This window comes from Pangasianodon hypophthalmus, chromosome 12 (genome assembly GCF_027358585.1).
Source record: "Pangasianodon hypophthalmus isolate fPanHyp1 chromosome 12, fPanHyp1.pri, whole genome shotgun sequence".
NCBI lineage: Eukaryota > Metazoa > Chordata > Actinopteri > Siluriformes > Pangasiidae > Pangasianodon > Pangasianodon hypophthalmus.
In genome coordinates, this window is record NC_069721.1 from 12,222,066 (window position 1) to 12,244,204 (window position 22,139).

A 22,139-nucleotide genomic window follows, 5' to 3' on the forward strand; every position below is an offset into this window, starting at 1 on the left:
AGAACAACAGTGCTGAACAATAGAAAAAAAAAACAACTGATATGGACTAACAAGATTCAACCAGGATAAAGTTGTGTCTGTATTTGCCTGTCAAGTATTCATTCATTCAAGGTCTGGAGACTGTACTGGGACACTGGGCACAAGGTGGGAAAACACCCTGGATGGGACACCAGTCCATTGCACGGCACCATGCACACACACATTCACACACTCATTCACACCTCGGGGCTATTTAGAGTAGCCAATCCACCTACTGGCATGTTTTTGTGAGGTGGGAGAAAACCGGAGAACTGAAAACCCACAAAGACACAGGGAGAACATGCATAGAAACTCCAAACCCACAGTAACACAAGTTCATGATCGAACCAGGAACCTGGAGCTGTGAGGTGGTAACACTACGTGCTGCACACCGTGCCGCCTGCCTATCAGTCATGTTGGTGTCACTCTGCCTTTTACACTAGCATTCAGGTGATTTAGTCTAAGAGGTGTGTGCGTGTGTTTTGGAGGCAAAATGTTCTTAATGTGAGTGTGGAGAACCTGAGACCTCTCTAAAGCAGATACTAAGCTGGAGGAGAGGGGGAGAGATTCCTATCATACTAGGTGCTCTCAGTGACCTCATTAATGTCCATACTGTCCAAATAGCTTCCCTCTTATCATACTAGGATTTCAAGCTTTGACAAGATGTCTATTTTTTAAATCACTGTACTTTCAGACATCACAGTAATGGTGAGATGGATGGAGATTTCTGAATCATCCTCTTCCCATGGTTACTTAGACCATACATGTGGTGATTATAAAAAAAGCAAGCCAAGTGTCAGCCACACACCTGGTTCTTACAGAAATAGAAGCTCAGGCTAGGCTTCAGGATATGCATAGGTTGATATCAAGATTTCAAATGCCCGGAAATTACTTTACTGTCCTCCACCACAACACATTTCTTCTCATCAGAGCAGCAATCTCTCCCTTCCTCCTTCTGTGTACATGCTGCTAACTCATGCCTGAGCAAATGTATCAGTGTGTGTGGGTGTTCTTTTGGATTACCCCTGAAGGAGAGAGAGGAGAGGAAGAAAAATGGAGAAAGTGAAGGAGCCTGGCCAAGAATTTTTCTACATATACAGTATGATACACACAAGCGACTGAAAATAGTTCAATAAGCATGGTGCAGCTGACTCATTTTGTGTGCAGTGAATTCTCTTCACACCTCCATACTTCATCAGGTTGGTAGCCATGTTTTGACACTAGTGTATGCTTCATGGTGATTCTGCTCTGCCCAGGGCTCTGGTCAATAAACGGGGGTCAGTGACATCACCGGTGCAATTCATCATCAGCTGAACACCACACACATTCAAGAGTACAGACTCAGCACACCAGAGCCCTGATATATTACAGCATTGTCTTTCCAATTCATGATATTGCCCAGGCGCAACTCACTACAACATTTTCACTCAGAAACTGACTCTACAATGTGTGTTCACATTTTATACTAGTCATATCCTTATTCAGTAGTCAGGTAAATGCTGAAAGTGTTGGACTATACATGACTAGACCTATCTTACATTATTTTATAACTTATAGTTCTTGCACTTTGGGTGGCACAGTGGGGCATGTTGCCGCTTCACAGCTCCAGGGTCCCCGGTTTGATCTGGAGCTCGGTTACTGGCTCTGCATGTTCTCCCCATGCCTGTGGTTTTCCTCCAGGTTTTCCAGTTAAGATAAATTGCTCCTAGGCATGAATGTGTGTGTGTGCATGGCACCCTGCAATTGGACTGGCATCAGATTCAGGGTGTATTCCTGCCTGATGCCCAGTGTTCCCTGTCAGTGACTCTGGCCCAGATAAAGCACATACTGAAAGTGAGAGAGTTCTTGCACTAATTTTGGGTAATTTGGTGTGTCCCCTCACCCTCCATATGGCAAAGAATTCCAGGACAATGATTAGTTTTGCCACATAGGGGCAAGTTATGGTAGTGCCAAGTGTATTATAGCCCAAAACGTTTACTGGTATTTAGAATTTGGGCCTAAAATTATCCAAATGTAACCGATGCCAATTCAGAGTTCATTACTGTGATTCCATAGTGATTGTGGGCCAACAGTGGGCCATTACTCCTTTGCTGTCAATGTCTATTTAACCCAAACAGTACATATTAAAAACCCGAATAGTGAAGATGGCACTCTAGGCCTACTGAAGTCAATAGTGCGTACATCCTGGAAGTAAGTGCTGTTTATTGACTTGTGCTGTGTTTGAATCCATCCCATCACTATCGTTTAGTGCTCTATTTGGGTGTCAGCCATTTTATTGTGCTGTCCTGACCCTCAGTGGACAAATTATATTCCCTAGATAGCTCACTATTTTATTACTTATGGTGCACAATATATACATAGTACTGCCGATGCACACTACCTCCTCAATAAGTAAGTACCATAATGAACAGCAATTTTTTTTCAGCTTGTTATTTAACTTGTCAATAACAAAGTGGACAATTTTGTATATAAATGTAAGTAAATAGGTTTTCTGTCTATAAAAGAGACTTATTTCCCAAAACAACTGAGTTGTCTTATTCAATTAACTGGGAGTTATCAAATAAATAATCGCCTTATAGCAAGCTTCAATAACTGGCTAATCTTGACTGAAAAATGGCTAACTAAATTAGCTAGCTAACTAACTTAGCCAATGTCTCTTTACCAATGTTAGCTTGTGCATGTACTGCCTAGCATTGCACATAAGCTAAGGATAATACCTTTTTTTACATTTTCATGCTTGCAGAGAAAACTTGCTGACTAATTTATATAGATAACTAATTTGGCTATCCCTTTTAGTAAACTATACCCTACATAACATTATGCAAGAAAACATTACATATAAGCTAATGTTAGTTAGTAAGCTAATGCCAGGTATTTATAAGCTAATGTCAGTTTTGTAAATTTTAAAAGAATGAAGTACAACTTTTACATTTATACTTACACATGAAAAGTCTTACCACAGCACTTGGGTATTGTTACAGGAAAACAAGTCACATATTTCATCCACAGACTCCAATTTATTTTGCAGTTCCGGCTAGGTGCAAGGTGATATCATCATCTCCTTATCTGTAGTGTATTTCTAAGTAACCTAGTGCTATCCAATCACATTATATCATGGATCACTCGTAGGTTTAGTATGAACAGATATATCAAACAAGGATGGCCAAATTCTCCATATCTTAAAAGTATTTTCCTTTGTAATCTTAATCAAAAAATACTTGGTTTTGGTGCAGTTTTAAAAGATGAGGATGTCAGTGAAAACTTTTTTTTTTTCCAAACTTACTTTTATTTTTTTTTTAGCTAAATGCTGTCCCCAAATGTAAATTTTCAAAGAAACTACTATGTTTTATTATTTTGTAAAGGACCTTGAAATATATTTGCATACCCTAGGTCATTAATTGAACCTTCTTTCGATTAATACTTAACAAAATGTATAACTTGATGTAACATATTCTTTATATCTCTCTTAATTTTTCTTAAGCTTTCAATCCTGCCGTATGTGAAACATTGTTGAATAAAGCATTGGACATAAACCAGCTTGTGAGTGGCCAGGGAATCCTTATTTTTAACTAGTCCTGACTTTACTGAATATTTAATCAAGACCAACCACCTAGTGTGTAACCCCTGCACTTTCTTACAGCATCCTCACAGGCTGAAGGTCCTGCATATTTCCCCATCTCTAGGGAATGTTGTGTGTAACACTGAGTAGTGGGTTGCATGGACAGCAGCCTAGCCACTGGTGCTAATGAAGTGAGACCAAAATGTGTACAGTCAAGCCAGAGTTAGCAACTTAACAACACAGATAAATCTCTTTCTGTCTCTCTGTCCCAGGCTGAGGAAGAGGAGTGAGTGATGGAGTCTCTGTTTGGAGGGGAGCTGGGATTGTTGGGAGGAAGTGAGGGCCTGAAGGAGGATGGCTGCTGGGCAGGATCGCCCTTACCTGAGGATATGTACTCAGCATCCCACTTCGCCCTCATCAGCGCTTACCAGGACATCAAGACCCGACTGGCCGGCCTGGAGAGGGAGAACACCGACATCAAAAGGAAGCTGAAGCTTTACGAGATAAAGGTAATGTAGCCTCAGAGGAAAACATGCCACAAGAGATGGGGCATCAAATCGAAAGATTATCAGATGTCAGCTCCTATGTGCAGACTCGCCCGGTGGAGCAGCTGTGATCAGTGAGCACTTTGATTGGCTGAATAAATGAACAGGCCTATTGTTACTGAGAGGTTGAGCTCTGTGGGAGACATTAATAATCACACTTGGGACCAAACTGAGCTTCAGAAGAGCTCTGCTTAGACCCAGATGTGCTGTATAAAAGAGCTTTATTTATAACCCAGCTGGACTGCAAGCTTGGTAGTATATAAACAACTCACCTTCTCTAATAGGTGAGGGTGTGAGGGTGGACACGCACAATAATAAATATAGGATGAAAATATATTACAAAATATATTACAAAAAAAGAAGTTTATGGAATACAATGACAGCGATGGCAATATATTCTGTACATACATACATACATACACACAAACACACAGACTTTCTTTCCATGAGAGAACCTTTCACAGACATAATTATTAATGCAGCTAATTAATGCTAGGCCTACACCTAAATCTAACCGTAACCTTAACTTAAGTAACTAAAAGTAATCCTTTCAGTTTTTCTTTAATAAAAGCTGCAGTTTTGTGAAAAAAAGCAGTTTTCCTTGTGGGAACTAGCCAAATGTCCCCACAGAGTCGAAACTCTTGTCCTATGCTTGTGAGGACATTTGGTCCACACCAAGATATAAAACTATGCCCACACACACTCTCACACACCATAAGAAATATGCAGTTAAAATATATCACCAAAAAGAGGATAATGGAATACAATGAAAACACAGGGGACATATTGCTCATATTAATATTATGAACTGCAATGTTTCGGTGTGACCATTTATAGATTAACCTATAATTACATGAACTCAACATGATGTTTGTGCATCATTTAAGATCATCCTCAACCCTGTGCACCCAAAAGAATGTAGCCTCTTCCTTGCTGTCTGTAATTGCCTCATTAATCTTCCCGGTGCTGCTGTAGCATGAGGCCGAGCGATATTGCTGCACTCAGCACTGCTGGATGACCATGATCCACTCTAACCTCTTCCCTGGGGCATTTAGTCTGCTCTTCCTGTCAGATTCTACACTCTGGCCAGACTGCCAGGGTCTACACAAGGTGCTAACAACTTCCCAGGTGCACATTCAAGACCATATGGACAAGAGCAGTTTATATGTGATAGTACTTGTGCTAAAGGAACACTGTTGTTTTTGCTATGCAGGTCAAGGTGAGAAAGAGTGCTCCATTTATAGCTCTTTGAGTCACTCCTTCCTTAGCAGGTGTACGTAGGTGTGACAGCAGGACTAGGTGCTGAACAGCAGCTGTTTTCAGAGACATGGTGCTCAGCACAGACCTCACAGTGCTCGGTTCAGGGACAAACACTCAGAATCGAATTCACACAGTTCTGTCTTTAAAGCTCCTAATGCATTTTGTGTGATGGTGAAATGTACAAGGTGCAACAATTAGGTGACAAATGAGTGTGTTATGTTTGAGTTGAGGTAGAGTGTGATGTAAAACTTAGTCATCTCCTTGCCAGGGCTCCTCTTTCAGCGCTGACACTAAGCTAATTCATATGCGTAAAAAGAATGATTTTTTTCTTATTTGTTGGTCTGCAAGTGTGGGACAACCGAGAAGCTTTTTTGTCTTCCAGATTGACACAAATGCACAATACCAGGAATAAGGAATTTCTCAAATGCATGAATGCATTGTAGCACAGATGACATTTAGATATTCGCAGCATTTATCTCACCATTAGCTATGTCATTAACTAGCCAGCAAAATATCACCTGCCATTCAAAAATATGAGCTGAATATTCAGATGAAATCATTATCTGGCACGGGTAATGCATTTTTCCCTAATAATGTCATCCAAATTAAACAGTAAATGATACTGTACCTAGTAATAACAGTGATGTGTGACAGGCCAGTTCACACACACAACTCTCCCTCTAGTTGCTCTGTTTTGTGCGTCCTCATCTTTTATGTGTCTTGTACTGATTACTTTTGTGCTCTCACTCGCTCTCTCTCTCTCTCTCTATCTTAATATCACAAAGCTCTCTCACTGTTTTGAGTATAATATATATATATATATATATATATATATATATATATATATATATATATATATATACATACATACACAAAAGCAATGACTGTTTTTTTACCTTGTTTTTGTCTTTTTTCATTTGGTAACAATAATGCTTAAACTTAATTAAAAATATATCTAGAAAACACATCACGTTGTTGTTGCTAATCAAGAATCACTTTTATAGCCTATTTTGACAACAAAAATCACATATTGCTATAGTGTAAAACTAACTGGAGCTTATTATTTCTAATTTGTAGCCTATTAATATTATTATTAATAAATTATTTTTAAATGACAATTCAGCATTATCCAGGAGGTTTAAGAAAGCAGTGCAGTGTTTTGCTTTTTCTTGCCCCTCTGTCTTTTATGTTGTCATGCTTTTAGTAAATGGTTAAATACAACAATATAAATTACAGATATCAGGCTATAGGTAGTTGCATAATAATATATTTAACCTTATCATTTGAATTGCAATATATTTTCCCAGCACTGCCAAGTTGCACAGAGCATATAACCAATAACATTATTTATGCCATGTCAAACAGAGTTACCTAGCAGTCTGAAAATCTACAGTATCACTTCAGAACTTTCATCAACGGCAGCTTCGATTGTGTTTGAATTCATATGGCAAGGGACTGTACAAAGTACAAAGTGGACTCGTTTCAGCACTAGACACATTCCAGGCCTGCAGACCTCCAGGCACAGAGCCATTGTTTTTAGCGATAAGACACAATCATTTTCTATCATCAGATCAGAGATTGTATACCATAAAATGAGTTGCAAAACAACCTGGCGTATTCCTCCTACTTTTATAAACACTTTGTTCTAGCTTTGAGATGGAATCACTAAATAAATGTGTCCTCCAAAATTACAGCAGACTTTCATAAGGCACCACAGTATAAAACCGGCCACATATTCATATATCTAGTGTTGAAATTTCTGTGCTGTTCATCTCAGTTTCTCATGAATCATCTCATAATGCAAAAAAATTTAATCTCAAGTGTTCTGCACCCCGGGCGGTTTGTTGTTTGTTCATCTAAATCAGTGTGTTAATATTATCCCACCAGAGAGTGTTGTGTTCTCAGCAACAATTACATGTTTACACCCTATTATGGGAAGTATTTGATTATGAGATCTTTATAGTATGATGTAAAAGATGCGCTCTCACCTCAAATGGTGTTTTGTGTGCAGTTTCCTATGATCAATGACTTTGGCGAGGACAGGAACTCCTACTGCTCCTTCGAGCCCAAAGATACAGCCCTGCTCCAGTCTGAGAACGGCAATCTGCAGCAGAGGATCAACATCCTCACCCATGAGGTGAGAGGAGAAGTTTATGATGCAACACAACACAGTTTTGTTTGTCTGTTTATCCACCTTCTGGCAGAGGAAGTAACTGTGGAACCAGCTTTGTGATTTAATCAGATTTTATATTCTTTCATGCTGCGTTTAGGCAAGTAGAAATGTGTTCCTCTAGCAGCAATGTAAAGAGATGATCACTCTTGCTGCAACTCAGTCTACTTCTGATGCTTCTCATTACTTGTTACTTGCCAATTAATGAAAGCTGCTATCGGTTTCCATAAGCAACCAGTAGCCTCTGGCATTTCTCTAGCGTACATTATTGTATAACTGCATCCCTCATCTCTCACCTCCCCGCCTGCCTTCTTATACACCAGTGACCTTCATCTTTTATTTCAGTCTAAACCATTGCTTTTTTCTTTTCCTGCGTGTTTATTTCTCTCGCTCATACCCAGAGATTTACTAAGCTAGACCTGGTGTAAAGCCCTTTAAAATAAATTGCCTTTATCTGGTTTAATGAAGCCTGATACAAACCACCATTATCTCTAAGAGCAGGAGATTAGTGTCGAGAGGTTTAGAATAGGATAATCGCTGAAGCTGGAAACAAGTGGCTGGCTATCATTTGAGGTTTTTTTAATGTTACTGTATGTTTAGTTAGAACACATTCATGGAGATGTTCTGTACTTCTTTTATACAATGGAGGTCTAGACTTTTTACATTTAAAAATTCTCACTCACTTTGTGTGTGTTGTCCAGCTTCAAAAGAGTAAGGAGCGGGAGGAGCAGCTGGAAGATGTTATTCAGGCCTATGAGAAGATCCACATGGAGAAGACTAATCTCCAAAGAGACCTGGACAAGATGGTGAGATTGAGAACTGGTGCTTACTAAAACATTCATACAAAACTCTCATAGCCATGCTTTCTAACTTTGGCTCCAGACACCACTGGCAGGAATTATAAGTAGCCCTGACATCTGCTCTAATCCTTTATCTAACCAGGTGTCTGCTTGATTAATCTGCACCGTGCACACCTCCTAATAGGGGAAGGGCCCAAGAGGTGCCAAAAGATTTTGTTCTCAGGCTTGCACTGTATCAAGTCCTACTTCTAAAATCTGAAGATCCTTAACTGTATATGTATGATAATACTGACAATATTATTCATCCATCCCAAATGGCTTCATGTTTGGCTTTGGCCAAAAGACCGGCTTTGTAAATTACATGATGCAAGCGTCAGAGCATCTGTGCCTCTCGCCACACTCACACATTCAGTTAGCCATCAGCTGTTGCATTTTCACAAGCTCATCTTTTGTTATTAGCGTAAAGCATTTATAATGAATCTGAAGAACAATGGCCGTAGTCTGTTTCTGTTATTAGCCTGTCTTTATGTCTCTGACTGCTTTTATTATATGTCTCTGTATGTTATATACACTTTCTGTGTCAAAGACATCTCTGGTGGAGAAGCACATGGAGCGCATCCACAGTCTGGAGGCCGCTCTGAGGCAGCGAGACAGCTCTCTACACAAATTCAACACACAACTGCACAGCAAAGACATGCAGTACCTGCAGCTACATGCCAGTCCTGACACACACAGTGAGTCCTTAATAGCTCTTTGTGTGTGTGTCTGTGTGTCTGTGTGTTTGAGCCCTTTTTCATGCACATCTTTATTTTCTTGCCATGTATCTCACATAAAAGACAAGTGAAAAAAGCATACAGAAGTAAATTGAAGAGTCTGTTGAAAGACATATCCTCACGCTGTTTTTGAGACACCTTGTTAGCAATTAATTTTAGCCATTTTTCATCATGAAAACAAAGTAGCATGGAAACATTGAGACATTTTTTAAACATTGCTTTATTTGATGCCATACTCTCTTACTTGTGGAGTAGGGATGTAAAGAAATATGAATACATCATTTGTATTGAACAATATACGAGATATATGAAAATATACGAAAATACTAGATGAAAATACAAATATGAATAGGAGCTGCACTATTTTATTTATTTATTTGTTTGTTTGTTTGTATGTTTATTTGTTTGTTCATTTATTTTTACCAGAAAGGATCACAGGGAATCTGGTTGAGATGTGTACATCAGAACTGGGATCCTGCAGAAAACATACTTGAAGAGGAGTTCCTTATTAAATTCCTTTTCTGGGTCACATGATTTAATTTTGGCTAGTAGTTTGTTTATAGTTTGGAACATAGGACCAACTAAATTTGTTAGAGAATATCACAAGCAGGTACAAACAAAACTAATAACCCTGCAAGCGGGATTAAAAATAATTCTACGCACCAAGTGATAAGAGGTTGAGGAACTGTCAGGGCCAGAATTCACAGACAACACTGACAGTGCTGGCATTTCTACCTTAGCGTAAATAGGCAGAGAGTCATAGGGTTCATACGTAATTGTAAAAGTTAATAAATAATCTTTCTGGTTTAAGCCACTTCAGGTTACAGATACAGATATAGATGTGACTATTTAGAGCACTAATCAGATGCAGATAAACATGCAGTTACAGATAGTGGCATTGCATTACACCCCTATTCTGCAGCTCCTAGAAAGAATAAATGTTTCCTTGTTTCCAGGATGTTGCAGTCTCTCCGTGTTCTCTGATTGCTGTTGGAGCAGATCTTCCCACTGACACCACTCACATTTTATGTTAAGAACAAGCCACAAGAGATAAGAGAACTTCACAGATCAGCACAACAGCAGTGGTCATAAACCAGGCTCTGTCCCTTGGCCTGTAGGAGGGAAGATTCTCTCAAAAGCTGACTCATGCAGTGCCATCGAGAAATGCAAGATGTATTTCAGCATCCACTTCTACCAATTTGTACAACACAAGGAAAAACTGTTGTTCTGCAAGAGATTAGAAATTAGTTCTTGGCTGCGAGCATATGAACTGATGGCCAGAGTGTAGAGAAAAACTGTGGTAATGTGGGCGTGCATGTGGGTGTGTGGTAGTTCATGCTCGCTTATTGCTGAACCATCACAATAGGTGCTTGCTCAAGGACTGTTTCTTTCGGAGCAGCTGAATCACAGCGCCCACGCTGGGGGAGAAGTGCGGGATGCGCCTGAGTCTCCCATCCTCCATCATCATCACCACTCCGTCATGCCTGGCATGATGAAACGAGGAGGCCCTGCTGGCCCGCTGCCCTCTGCGTGGCACATGCTTTCAGCACTGCGGCAGCTACTGTGTGTTCGTGAAAGACATTAAACATGATAGCACTTATTATTAAGTCACTGTAGGTTTTTGGTTATCATATGCTTTTTAAAGCAGGTATCAGCATGTCCAGTGGTTTTCCAGTTGTTTGTTGGCTTGATAAAACACGCTGATAATGTAGGCTGTGAGCTGAAAAAGGATCAAAGCCTGTTCGGACATCAAACATGAGATTATAGGCTGTCACACAGCGGCTGCTTTGAGGATCACCTCCGTATTTGTTGAATGTAGTGTGTGTATTTGTGCTCAGGATACTGTCCATGAAGTGAATATGAAGTGGAATTAAAATATCCAGGGCCTGGTGATGAGAAACTGAGGTTTAATCTTGGGCATGTTTTATTTCAACAGCAAAATCAAGTAAAAAATATTACTGAACTAGGCAGAAAGTACCTGAACTTTTTTTAATTAATTAGAAAATGGCACATCATCCTTTTTATTCATTTATAGTTACATTTATCGTCATGGAATGTCCACAAAACAAGTTATTTCCTGTTATCACTTACGTTTTATCAGCTATAAACAAGCCTCTCTTCTGTCTATATTTACATTAATAATACAAAAAAAAAAATCAAAGCAAAAAAATATTCAGACATCCATAAATAGCTCACTCGGTGTGTATGTTTTGTGTTTTTCCACACCAGGGCTAGACTGCCCAGCTTTGACCCTCCAGAGCTCCCGCAGTCTGGATACTCTCTCCGACCTGAAACTGCAGAGGCTGGAGGCGGAGCTAGAAGGGGCGCGGCATGAGGCCCAAGGGGCGTGTCAGAGGGAGGAGGAGCTAAAGGCTGAATGTGAAAGACTGCAAGAGGAGCTAAGAGAGCTTCAGAACAACCAGAGACAACAGGTCAGTACACGCCAGGTAGAGTTTAGAGAAGTTTGAGTTGTATATGAGGTAAAGTAAACCAAAAAAAAAAAAAAACCCTTAAATTCCAGTATCAGTTTATAAAATAAACATATAAAATAAAAGACAAAACTCTGAAAAAAAATATTATATGGAACCCCAACCTCCAAACAGTGAGGACATTTTCGTTGGTCATTTTATCTCAAGCTTCCCTTCTTCCACTAGCATTCAGGTGTTCTAGCCTAAGCAGTGAGTATACATCTTATTTGGGGGGTGTGGCTTTGGAGGAAAAGTACAGAATACAGTAAAATGCTGTAAAATATTATAAATAAAATGCAGCAAAATATTAAATGCTAAGTCATAAATGTTGGTATATGAGTAGGTGTGACTCATATACCACATATATGTGTGTGTGTGTGTGTGTGTGTGTGCATATGGGAATGTATATATGTGTATGTTGAAGTATAATTTATATTTGAGTTTTAGATTTTTATACCTTTTCTGTTTTTGCTTTGTTGTTTTATAGGTTATTGTGTTGATGTTCTTGTTTATACTGTATGGTGAAGCCAAAGGAACCAGACTCAAAAGGGAACCCATCCTCACCTGGATGACATGAGATAGTGTGATTATAAATAATTCTCTTCTGTAACTGTGTAATTTATTGTAGATTATTTATTTAAGTGCTCATAATGTTATACCTCTTTTGCTAATCAATCCTTAGCCTCCTCCATTTTGCTTTAGTGCAAGTTCTGCTTTCATTCTCCACACTACATATGCTATCACAACTGCATAGTTGAGATTTTGAATAGTTGGGACATGAACTCCTCCATTAGCCTGTAGTGTGCTACATTTCTTCAAAACCCACTCTGTGCTTCACAATGCAAATATGCTTCCATGCATTATTACAGAATTGTAAATCACCTTCGTACTCAGGACTACATCAGTGGACGGTGGATAGATTTTAACCAACCGGACTTCTTGCAAAAACTGTGATGAATTTACTGGTTGCACATTTGTACTATTCGTCCATATAGTACACAGTATAGAAGGGATTTATTTATAATTGCACTATCCGGAGAACCCAGATGAGGATGGGTTCCCTTTTGAGTCTGGTTCCTCTCAAGGTTTCTTCCTCATATTGTCTCAGGGAGTTTTTCCTTGCCACCGTCGCCTCTGGCTTGCTCATTACGGATAAATTCACATATTTACAATATATTTTTTGTGAATCCATTTATTTCTGTAAAGCAGCTTTGTGACAGTGTCCATTGTTAAAAGCGCTATACAAATAAAATTGAATTGAATTGAATTAAATCTCCCTGAACTTCTGCCAAAATCACTGAGTGTATCTTCAAGATATGCACTAGGCTAGTAAGCACTTATTCCATGTAAAGCATGAGAACTCGCATATTACACGTTTTTCTTTGTTAAAGAACAACACGACTTTAATACTGAAAATTCGGGCATTATTGGCATACATTTATCATGTTCACGCTTTATGCACTTGCAACCTTCAAACAGTATTTTCCCAGGATACATACATTCACATATGATGTAAAAGAGCTGTTTTTTGTACTTGTTTATCTGATTTTTGTCCTCAGCACCAATGACCAACAGCTCATTCATTTCTGAATCGCTTTCATTTCCCACCATTTCTCCTGTTCTTCATCAGTTTTGATTTTTTTTTTTACTCCTGTTTAAGTCTTTGGATTGTGTGCTTCACTAGAGAAGCTTAGCAATATCATATTAACTGTTTTCATATTCATCTTTTCATAAAAACAAAAATGTAGAACACATAATTATTTAAAAAATTAATCACACAGTGCAACTTGTTACATTATAGAGACACCGCAAAGCACAAAGTCCTCTCTCCTGAAGACTTCCTCCATGCTTACAGTAACATCACTACAATAATTCTGTAAAAAGTACAATATTGTACTATTACTTTACAGTAGTATCAATTCAGTTATTGCTGTTACTGCATCTTATCATAATAATCTTTACAACAATAAGATGTAATCAATCACATTTTACAGTGCCATACTAGCAAGCCAAATTTAGCATATGACATATTTAGCATTAGCATATGACAAAACTGACATAAGACTCAAAGTTTAAACTAGTTAACATTAACCTATACATAGTAACTTTTCAGTAACATTCACAATACTGTACAATCATTTCATAATTATTTTAAAAGGTATAATTTTACTATAGCTCATACCAGAATCAAAACTTCAGTCTTGTGGTATAAAATTGTTTATACCACAGCGGTGGTTTCTGCCAAATGTTAGACTTTTTAAGCTCCTATCAACCTTTCATTGGAGTGGCTTAAAATATTCATATCCTTCCTCATGTTTTACATACATACTAAAAACTGACAAGACTTCTGCTTTTCTGATTTTCTTCTGCTTTCAGAGTTATTTCCTATTCGCTCCTATTAATAGTTGAAAGGTTCCGCTTCAAAATAGTTTATACCACAGCGCTGTTGATTTTGATCTCATTGGGCACAAGATGTTGATTAATTTTCTATAACAGCACAGCTTTCACAGCAGACTTTCCATGTAATCTAAAACTAATAATAAACGTATAAAAAAGTGTGGTGATTATTGATATGGTGAAGCTTTCTCTAAAGAGGTGTTTATTTAACATTTGTGGAAGGAGTCTCCAGTGTCAGAACTTTGTAACAGTCAGCAGGTTTTTCACCATGGGAGACTCTTTAGGACAGCGGAGCTTGCACTTTTGGGTTTCTTGCAAACATCACAAGAAGTATTTTTGTCTTATTAACTTAAAGACAGAAAACAGAGAAGCTGGTGTGGGAGCGAGTTTATTATAAATGCTATTACTTAAGAGATAACAGGAACGAACTTCTCTCATGGCCGTTCCACATCATTATATGTAACTATAAACAGTTAAAAAAGCATGATGATGATTGATTAATTAAAAATTAAAATTAAATTAAAAACACATCTGGACATGCTCTTATAGGAAAATAATCAACTCCGGAGTGGTAAGAGCAACTCCACTTTGCATCAGGCTGCAACACACCACCCCATTGGTGATTATTTTCCTATAACAGCATGTCCTGTCATGATCTATTTCTTAGTTAGACACACATGTAACACAAAACTTTAGACACTGAGCAAAGTTGTGTTTGTGGAGAGGTTTGTGCAGCATTCTGAAAGCATTTACTGTATTCTGTCTGTTTCATCCAGACAGGATCTGTACCCCTGCATTACATGATGGATTTACATGTGCATGTGTTGCACATGAGGCTGTGATGTGTGTTTCTTGTGTTTGTATGTGCTGCAGGATGTGAGCTCCACTTGTGCCCAGTGTGACATGGAATGGATAAAGAAGGTGGGAGATGAACAGTAAGTAATTACATACACAATCCTTATTTCAAAGCATTTACTGTAATATAAAGTGCAGTTAATGAGCTTTACCACATTTGCTCCTCAGAGTTTGGCCTTCAGTGTTGATTTATTTATTTAGGTTTATTAGCAGTTCACAGCATTCACAGTCATACACAGCATTCACAGTTAGTCAGAGTCTCTGCGTCACCCAGTGAATGTTACTTTGAGCAGCAGAGGGCACTATGGCTATGACAAAGATAGGACTTTTTAAACCACCAAGCCCCTGTCAAGGTTTTATTGCAGTGGCTTAATACATTCATATCCTTCCTGAAGATTTACACTTAAAAAATACAAGTCTTTATTTCCTCTGTAAGAGTTGTTTTCTGAGCTCCTCCACTCTCTGTTTTCCTCTACCTACCAGCCTGGCATTTGCTGTCTGATGGAGAAAATATGAGAAAATTGAAAGTACGCACTTGACAGAGATGTGTATTTAGAAACCCACTCCTTTTCCACCTCACTCACCTCAAAATTTTGCAGCGGCTTCCCCTTTCTTTTCGTCTTCTCTGTCTGAATCGCAAAGCCAGTTCTTGTAAGTGCTGGCATTTAATGTAAATGGTCAAAGCTAGTTGCAAGATTTTTTCGAATTTTCCTTGAAAATTTTTTTCTGTGGTTTGTGGTTGGTGATTTGCTAAAGTTTTTTAAAGAAATTCTTAACTGAAATGGGCATTTTCCTGTAAATCTACTGAATTTTGATGAACTTTGAAGCAGTTTAACGGAATAAATCACTGCCAAAGAATCCTAAACTACGTATCTTTGCAGCACTATTTTTTTACTTTTTCGTAAGAAAGAAGAAATGTGTAAACTATACTAAATTAGCAACACAATTTCCTTATCAACTTTATAGTATCTTTCCGAACTACTAAAGTTATAGGAATTATGCTTTTAGTTTATTGTAGGTTTATTTATTTGTAGTAGATGATCTTAAAATATGTTTACTGTGTGTCTTTTCTTTACTACAAAAATGTGTCCTGTCATAAAACATTTCTAAAATCTTTGAATCTAGAACTGTAAAAAAAAAAAAAAAAAAAGTGTAAAAACAAATATTATAAGAAGCTTTTTGAGAGACATATTTTATACTTCCTGACCATGCGTTCTGACCATTTTTTTTCTGAAAGGAAGCTGTTTGTACTTGCATGTTTGTAATGATGCAAATAACATGTCATTTCAGTAGCAGTTGTATAAATGGCATCAAAGCATATTATTAAGTTTCACATTATATTAACGTAGTCGTTTTATACAGCAAATTCTTTCCTCATACAAATTGTGTCAGCAGCACATGCTAAGTACTCCAAGACACTACAAAAATGCCATAAAAGCAATACAGTTACTGAGGGATTGGAAAGACAATAGGTTCTCATTTTAATATTTTATTCACACACAGTTTGGTTTTTATTTTCTATCATCCAAATGTTCTGTTCTGGTTGTATTTGTTCTTTCTCCAGTATGAGATAATAACAGCTAGGCTGTCACAAGTGCTTGGTTTTGGTGTGTGAAGAGATTGTAGACTACGGAGTGTGGGCTGTGCTAACTGAGATTGTTGGAACAATTTGATATTCATGTTTTATTCAGTAATGCATGATACGCAGCCTGTGAGGCAACATCTGTCAGTGTCAAGTAAACAAAATTTCAAACTTCTAGATTCAGAGCAAAGGTCATATACAGCTCATGCGGCCCTCTCGAATCAACTTCCCACACACGTACATTCTTAGACTCATCCATATCATTTCAAAGGTTCCACAACGCATAAACATGCATGCCCACTCAAACCAGGACACGCACACACACGCACACACACACGCGCACACACACACACACACGCACGCACACATGCTTACACATGAAGAGTCACATTTCTGTAAAGATCCACTCTATAGATCATCTATAGATGACGCACATGTGCTTATGTCCATACTCACTAGCATTAGGCTGACAGACAATGTTATTGTGATGATACTAGCTTCCTCTGCACAACACCGTTTTACACATTTATCGGAAGGAGTTCACACTTTCAAAGACTTCCAGGTGCTCTAAGCTAGAGGTGAAGCTTTTACAAGACTGTCAGTAAATTTTTGCATGTGTGTGTGTGTGTGTGTGTGTGTGTGTGTGCGTGTGTGTGCATGCGCGTGTGTGTGTGTGTGTGTGTGTGTGTGGAAGTGTGAAAAGTCACACTGTCTAAAACATTAAGCAATGAGCCCCACAGATCCTTTGAGTGTCTCACTATAGACAGTATGATGAGAGAATGAGTTTCTGGCCAGACACCTGTAGCAAGAGGAGAGACTCAGAGCCTCTGACCATTCCCGCTTAGAGTGAGAGTGTAGTCTGGCACGTGGATTGCCCAGATGGCCAGGGCAGCAGTGCTGGGACGTGATGAGCACTACGGTAAGAGTAAAGCTCTAATGCTACAGCTTACAGAACAACAGCAGAGAAGCTTGCACGTTGCATCTTTTTTGCTTGAAGTACTAGTACCAGGAACCAGAATTAATTTATATAATATTTACTGATTATAACGTGAATTTGTAAGACACGAAACTGTATATGCTGGATGGCTTGTTGTAGTAGGTGTATTTTGACTCTGTGCTGTCCTACGCTTCCTCCTGACGTTTAGATTTAGCCACGAAAGTTTGTGACACATTTGCATGAATAGAGTGGGACTTCCTCATTAAATATAACATGCCTGTTTGCTAGTAATTGCATTCCCTAGCTTTCTCCTTCACATAGCCTTTTCAGGCAATTTATTTTCATGCCCAAGTTGTAATATATATTAGATATTACAAAGAAAGCAGTTTTTGTAGTTATTTTATATTATATAGTCACTAAGCGCAGAATAAAACACAATAAAGGATAAAGTCCTTAATTCTGTTTTAGGTAAAAACTGCCATCCTGCCTTTTTTTTTTTTTTTTTGGGTATTGCATGTGACTTTTGACTATTAATGGGAGTGAGAACACTCATGAATATTTGCAGTGTTTAGTTAGTTAGAGAGCACAGCACACACTAATTGAGCTGAATGCTCTAGGAGAATGTTGGCAGCTGGTTATAGTGCTATAATGGATAGTTTCTCAACTACTCTAATTAACCTCCTGTGAAAATACAAGGTTGGAAAGGAGAGGGGGGGGGGGGGGGGGGGAGAAGAGCATGCTGTTTTTCTTGTGTGCACTTGCTTATATGCCAAGTCAGTCTAAATTCTCCCCATTGCCCTTATCTGACACCATCAGAAGAGCTATGAGTAGAGAACTGCCTTTTTATTGCAAAGCCCCAGTGGTTTGTGCGAAATTGGTTTGGAAGTGATCAGATAAAGGTGATCTGATGACAGATGGAATTTCAGTCTGCCACAGTCTTTCATACTTATCTCCACCTCTCTTATTTTTATTTTGTTTAATGACAAGTCATTTCAAGCCTAATCTGCAGTACATCTTTGGGTTAGAGTAGAAATGAGATAGTGATTCATTTTAGTATACACTGTACTGTGGTTAACTGGTAAATAATTGAGTGTTAATTTTTTTCACCACCAAAGGGTAGCAAAGTTTAAAAAATATGTGAAAATAAAACAGTGAATTAAATTGCATTTGGTTTAAGATGTTACCAAAAAGAATTATGATTAAGGTATCAGATTCTAAAAAAAAAGAAAAAAAGCACAGAGTGCAAATGGAAAAGAGGATTGTAATCTGAATAATGTTGTAGCATGTAGTTTTCTCTGCTGCTGTATTGATAATGACAGAGACGTTAAGCAAATTGACAATGGTTGTGCTGCTGCTTGGTTGCCATGGTGAAGGAGTCAGTTGGTGTGATACTGATTTGAAAGTGTGTGTGTGTGCGCGCGCTAGCACCAGTTCTATTGCTATTCCTACTAGATTCCCGTAATTAAGCACGCTAGCTATGTATGAAACAAACTTATGTGAAGGCTATAATGGTGAACTCTCAGTTATTCTGTGGACTGCAGAGTGTGTTAATATGATCTCTAGCAGTCGCAAAGACACAAAGATCAACCATATACGCCCCCCCATTTCTCTCTTTCAGAGTGAATCTGGCTCTGGCCTACACTGAGCTGACTGAGGAGCTTAGCAGGCTGCAGGCACTGAGCACCAAACAGACAGAGATCCTGAGGAAAGCCTCACAGGAAGACACTAGCCCAGGTACCAAACACTCATCAAGATTCATTAGTATTCTAGCCTTAATGTACACTGTCACCGGGTAAGACTGTGAAAGAATGGATGATACTCATTGTGACTCATTAGCTCATGGCATGCCATTTATTTCCATCATCAGTGTGCTTATAATGAGCATCTCTAACAGAGAATTATGTAAATATATCAAAATAGAACGCTACATCCACCGTCTACACAATCTGCCCGAGACAATGTCTATTGTTAAAAGTGCTATGCAAATAAAATTGAATTGAATAATACTGTTGCACCTATGAATGTGAAATATAATAAGACCATTATGTTATATCCAGTTTACAATTGTACATTTCTATAGAATGTTTACTTTTTGCTGTAAGAGCCTCCTGCTGAATGCATAAACAGCTAACTCCTTATCTGTTTAAACTTCTGCACCCAACCGCACAACCAAAAATGCTGTTTCCCCTTTGATAAAGGAAACCAGACCAAAAGCAGAAGCAAAGATAGTGAAAAACTGCTACTGATTCAAAGTTAGTGGTGATGCACTCTCTCAATAGCTGATAGCTGATTGCTATCTCTCCCTTGCAGGAAGCCCCACATATGTTATTGGTAGTCTCAGGTTCAATTGTCACTTCTCAGTCAGATCAAAATGAATTTGTTTGATTATGTATTTTCCATGTAAGTGAAACCGGCTGTTGTTCTACCTATTGCAGTCAAATGTGTAAAGGTTATTTAGAATCAAAGAAATGGTTGGCTGAGATGAAGCTCACCCACACATGATTTGGAAAAATGATGAAGGCTAAAAAAAGAAACACAGGAGAAAGGGGAAGTCATTAAAGACATCAGTGTATCTTTAGAGTGCTGTATGTGTCCTATGAGTCATTCTAATGATATGCTGAACATTTGCAAATATGCAACTTTTTATTAAGTTCCAGTCCTGACTTTTGAAACATTAACTGGTTTACGTAGTAAGACAATGAGCATATTAAGTGCCTTGAGTTTGTTCTTATGCACTTATACACTTGATCTATATTACTATGGAGTAGGTTTTTGTTTTTTGCCAGGAAGGTTTACAGGGCATCTGGGACTGCTATCCCACAGGGCACAACAAAAAAGATGCGCGAGTGGGAGAATTTTACTGTCATACTTCACACTCACTAAGAGCATGAGAATGAAGCTCATGGGACAAAGACAATGTTCAATTTACCAATTGGAGGTGCACAATTCCTTTTTTGTTTATCATCAGGGGTTTGCTCCTGTAGCCCAATCAAAACACTGTGTACAACGCATTGTGTACACCTCATTTGGGGGGGACACCATGAGATGAAACGTCTAAGATATGTCATGACAGAGATAAGAGCTGTGTTGAACTTTTTAACATTTCTTCTGTTGTATGTCTTATGTTTAGTTCAACGCCATTCTCCTGTGCCTCACCAGAGGCACTCGCCTGTTCCGCAACGACATTCCCCCATCCAGCAACGCCATTCCCCCATCCAACAGCGTCATTCCCCAATTCAACAGCACCATTCCCCTATTCAGCAGCGTCGCTCTCCAGTGCCGCAGCGTCTCTCCCCGGACATGCACCGCCGCTCGCCCCTGGCCGAACTTAACGATGGCCCGGCTTCCTACACATGCAGACCTGCTACTCAACACCTAAGAGCCAGTTTCCAAGGGCGCCGCAGTTATTCAGAGGTTGCAGACCCTTCAGCCTATCAGCGTCCACCACGGTTCACCCTTGACCCCGTGTCCACCTTGCCTAAGCCCCGTCCTTACGTTGAGAGCTACCACAAACAGCAGCAACAACAGCAACAGCAGCAGCAGCATGGCCATATCCTGGCCCAAAGGCGAGGCTCCCAGCCTGGGATTCAGTCCATAGGAGGGGAAGGAAGTATGGCTCATGAATCACCTAGACACACCAGAGAGCTCTCTTTCCAGCATGCAGAATTGTCACATCTGCATTATGAGCCTCAGCCTGCTCCAGCAACACTTCATACCTCTCCCCAGCCACCACACTCTTCAGAGGATGAAGAAGAGTGGACCTGCCCTCACCCCATCAGTCCCCCGCGGACTCTGGGGACTTCTGGCCCCACCTCCAGCATGAGAGGCCCTGCTTCCTGTTCAGCCTTCCCCATCCCAGCTCGCCCCAACACCTTAAGCTGCCACTCACCTGGATACCTGCATGCAGAACATGCCCAGTCCTGGCCTTCTATTAATGTAAGTAGGCAACCAGTCTCTGTTTGATACCCAGAAAAAAATTCTGGTTGGGTATTTAGCCTTTGGAACTGGTAGAACTAGGCACCACTAATGGGCCCTGGAGAATGGCCTGTAAACCTCAACTAGTCTGTACAAAGGCCGAAAATCAGTGGGTGTATGTGTACATGCCTGATAGTAGTATGATCGGAGTAGTTACCTCCCCATTGAGTTTCTCAAAATAATGATTAAAATCGAGTTCCGTCTATTACTGTACATTACATTTGAATGATGACTATTACATTCATCTTTTAATCAAGTTCCTTACTCTAATGGTTGTCATACCTCTTGTGCCTGGCTGGGGCTCCCCAAAAATTGTGCAACCCTCTCCCTCTGGACTCCCCCTAAATTATACTACAGCATCCTCCATTTCTCTGCACAGGAGATGCGGACTGCACTGCAAATCCATTGGCTGTGTAATCTGCTACTGTTGTAAACATGTTACATTGCTACCACTGCTGCCACTAGCATATTTGTAACTTTTTGACAAACGTCTAGATGACTTTAAACATCTCTGAATCACTGACCCTTTCACACAACATGACTGGAATGGCATGTGACCAGTTGTTTGGTATTGTAGGGGTGTGCACACTACACAGACAAGGCACACTACATGATGTTTCACCTGGAGGGATCCCCGCCAAAGCGTGGCTGATCCCCAAATCCCGCTGTCTCGCAAAAAAAGATGTGAGAGCTGTCTATCATGTGACTTTTTCACTATTTTGTGCGGTGAAATAAGAGAAGATGTACAGGAAATATTGTCTGGAAGACAGGCAACAGCATATAGCTAGTGAAAAAAAACA

General features: G+C 39.3%; 1 protein-coding gene across 1 annotated transcript in view; it reads left to right on the forward strand.

Moving 5' to 3' along the window:
• Window positions 1–22,139, forward strand: part of tbkbp1 (TBK1 binding protein 1) — a 47,480-nt gene that overhangs the window by 21,819 nt on the left and 3,522 nt on the right. Inside the window, exons 2-9 of the mRNA XM_026915940.3 lie at window positions 3,850–4,086; window positions 7,394–7,519; window positions 8,254–8,358; window positions 8,939–9,086; window positions 11,355–11,557; window positions 14,864–14,925; window positions 18,983–19,098; window positions 20,495–21,300. Coding sequence (XP_026771741.3) covers window positions 3,871–4,086; window positions 7,394–7,519; window positions 8,254–8,358; window positions 8,939–9,086; window positions 11,355–11,557; window positions 14,864–14,925; window positions 18,983–19,098; window positions 20,495–21,300 — 1,782 coding nt within the window. The 5' untranslated portion in view covers window positions 3,850–3,870. The remainder of the gene's footprint in view (window positions 1–3,849; window positions 4,087–7,393; window positions 7,520–8,253; window positions 8,359–8,938; window positions 9,087–11,354; window positions 11,558–14,863; window positions 14,926–18,982; window positions 19,099–20,494; window positions 21,301–22,139) is intronic.